The 2,240-nt window shown below is 48.9% G+C and overlaps 1 protein-coding gene across 1 annotated transcript; it reads right to left on the minus strand.

The window, feature by feature from the left end:
• Positions 1-430: 430 nt before the first annotated feature.
• On the minus strand, positions 431-736 carry LOC121676947 (S-phase kinase-associated protein 1-like). The gene has a single exon (XM_042054037.1). It carries the CDS (start codon positions 680-682, stop codon positions 431-433), a length of 252 nt encoding a protein of 83 aa, XP_041909971.1. The 5' UTR covers positions 683-736.
• Positions 737-2,240: the final 1,504 nt, after the last annotated feature.

Genomic DNA, 2,240 nt, shown 5'->3' on the forward strand with positions numbered 1-2,240 from the left:
CCCAGTGCTTCATTAAACATGGATGCTTCTGCCTGGATTTCCAGGGCAGGGAAGGTGCGAAAAGGAGGACCGGAAGATCAAGGTCATCTTCAGCTATAAATCCAGTTCAAGACCAGTCTGGCATGCACGAGACCCTGTCTTAAAGGCAGGGGTGAGTGCTGGAGGGGAGCCCCACAAACATGTGAACCTGAGTTCAATCCCCACCCTCAAAATCATGTTGTTTTTTTTTTAAAAAAAAGGTAAGCACAGTTCTGTGCTATTGTAATTTCAGCAATCTGGATCCCCGGGGCTTCGGGCGAGTCTGCCAGGATGATTTCATGAGTTCCTTTCAGTGAGAGCCCTTGTCTCTAAGTAAATAGATACATAAAGTGGGGAGTGACTGAAGAAGACACTCTGGTCCCCAGTGCAGATACACAGGCGAGCACATAAACTAAGTTTCCAGGTTTTCTTGGTTCTCATCATCCTCAGGAGGAGGAGGGTCATCCTTGTGATGGGTGCACCACTGAATGACCTGTTTTAGAATTGCTGCATTAACATTTGGTAAAGGAACAGGATCATCCTCTCCCTCATCATCCATTCCCAAATCTTCCATCATGGTCTTGATAGTCACAGATTGTTTGGCAATTTCTACATCAACTTCAAATATCTCTCCATCAGAACTCTGCAGCTTTATCGAAGGCATGGTGCTCGGTCTCAAGACCGTGGGCCCGAGGCTGCCAGTCAGCGATCACAGAGGAGGTACAAAAAGGACAAGGCCACTCTTTATTGTTGGTTTTAGACAAGGCCTTGCTGAGTAGCTCAGGCTAGCCTGGAACTCTGGCTCTTCCTGCCTCTGCCTCCTGAGTACAGGATAATTATAGATGCTTGCCACCACACCTAGACAGAGTCTAGCTCTTGATTTGGCAATGATGTGTGCCCTGAGGATTCTGCCTAGACCCAGATCATGAGCAAAGGCCACTTTGTTATACTCTAGAAGGAAGTTCCCTGGGGGAAAATGGCCTCTTCCCCACCCCATGCATCTTTCCTCTATTGCCCCTAATACAGAGCGCCATTTTCAGAACCAAGGATCCTGCCTCTTGGCAGGCATCACGCCTCTGGAGTGATGGCTCTGCCAGCTAAGAGTGCCTGATGCACCGTCGTGAAGACTGGGTTTAGATTTCAATAACCACATCACAAGCTAGGCATCCTGTACATGCCTGTAACTTCAGATCCCAGGGGGTCAAGACAGGACATATTAGTCAGGGTTGTCTCAAGGAACAGACGGTTCTCTTAAGAATGTGTGTGTGTGTGTGTGTGTGTGTGTGTGTGTGTGTGTGTGTGTGTGTGTGTGTGTGTATTAGAGTGGCTTATAGTTCAACAATAGCTGTCCACCAATGGAAGATCCAAGAATCCAGTAGTCATTCAGTCTAGGAGGCTGGATGTCTCAGCCGTCTTTATTATATGCCAGAACCCCAGAGAAGTAGGCTGTAGTGCTAAGAAAGGAACGAGCTTGCCTGAGAGAGTGAGGGCGCGCAGGCGGAGCACGAAACGAAAGCTCCCTTCTTCTGTCTCTTCAATAGGCTGCCACCAGGTATGGCCCAGATTAAAGGTGGATTGTCCCAGCTCACGGACCCAGAGTAAAGATGAGTCCTCCCACTTGAAATGATGTAGTTCAGACAATCCCTCACAGGTGTAACCAGCTGCTTAGGTTTTAGGTAATTCCAGATGTGATCAAGTCAACAACCAAGAACAGCCGTCACACAGGAGGATTTCTGAGGCTTGCAGGCTTCCAGCCTAGCTGAGAAGACATGAACTGCAGGTTCAGAGAAAGAGCCTGCCTCAGAGGATAGGTGGAGAGTGACAAACAAGGACACTGGACACCCTCTTCTGCCTCTGTGTTCATGCAGACAGCTGTATTCACAAGTGTATATACCTAACATGCACATGCACCCAAGAATGAATATAGCCCCTACAGACCTCCCTCTCTCTCTCTCTCTCTCTCTCTCTCTCTCTCTCTCTCTCTCTCTCTCTCTCTCTCTCACACACACACACACACACACACACACACACAAACCTCTGGTTCTCTGTGCTTGCCTGAGAAAATGCTCAGAGGCAGGTTTACTAGCATGGACGGCATCAGTCGAGTGCATTAGGCCCTTGAAGGTCCGTCAGGGACACCCGCACTGACATCAGGTGCTCCTTGAGTGGGGTTTGAGCCTCCATGCCGTCAGCGGTGATCAACTCCATCACCACTTGCTTCA

This window comes from Arvicola amphibius, chromosome 12 (assembly GCF_903992535.2).
Source record: "Arvicola amphibius chromosome 12, mArvAmp1.2, whole genome shotgun sequence".
NCBI lineage: Eukaryota > Metazoa > Chordata > Mammalia > Rodentia > Cricetidae > Arvicola > Arvicola amphibius.

What these genes read in the sequence shown, in the direction of transcription:
- LOC121676947 (XM_042054037.1), bottom strand. Translation starts at nt 682, where the DNA reads ATGCCTTCGATAAAGCTGCAGAGTTCTGATGGAGAGATATTTGAAGTT.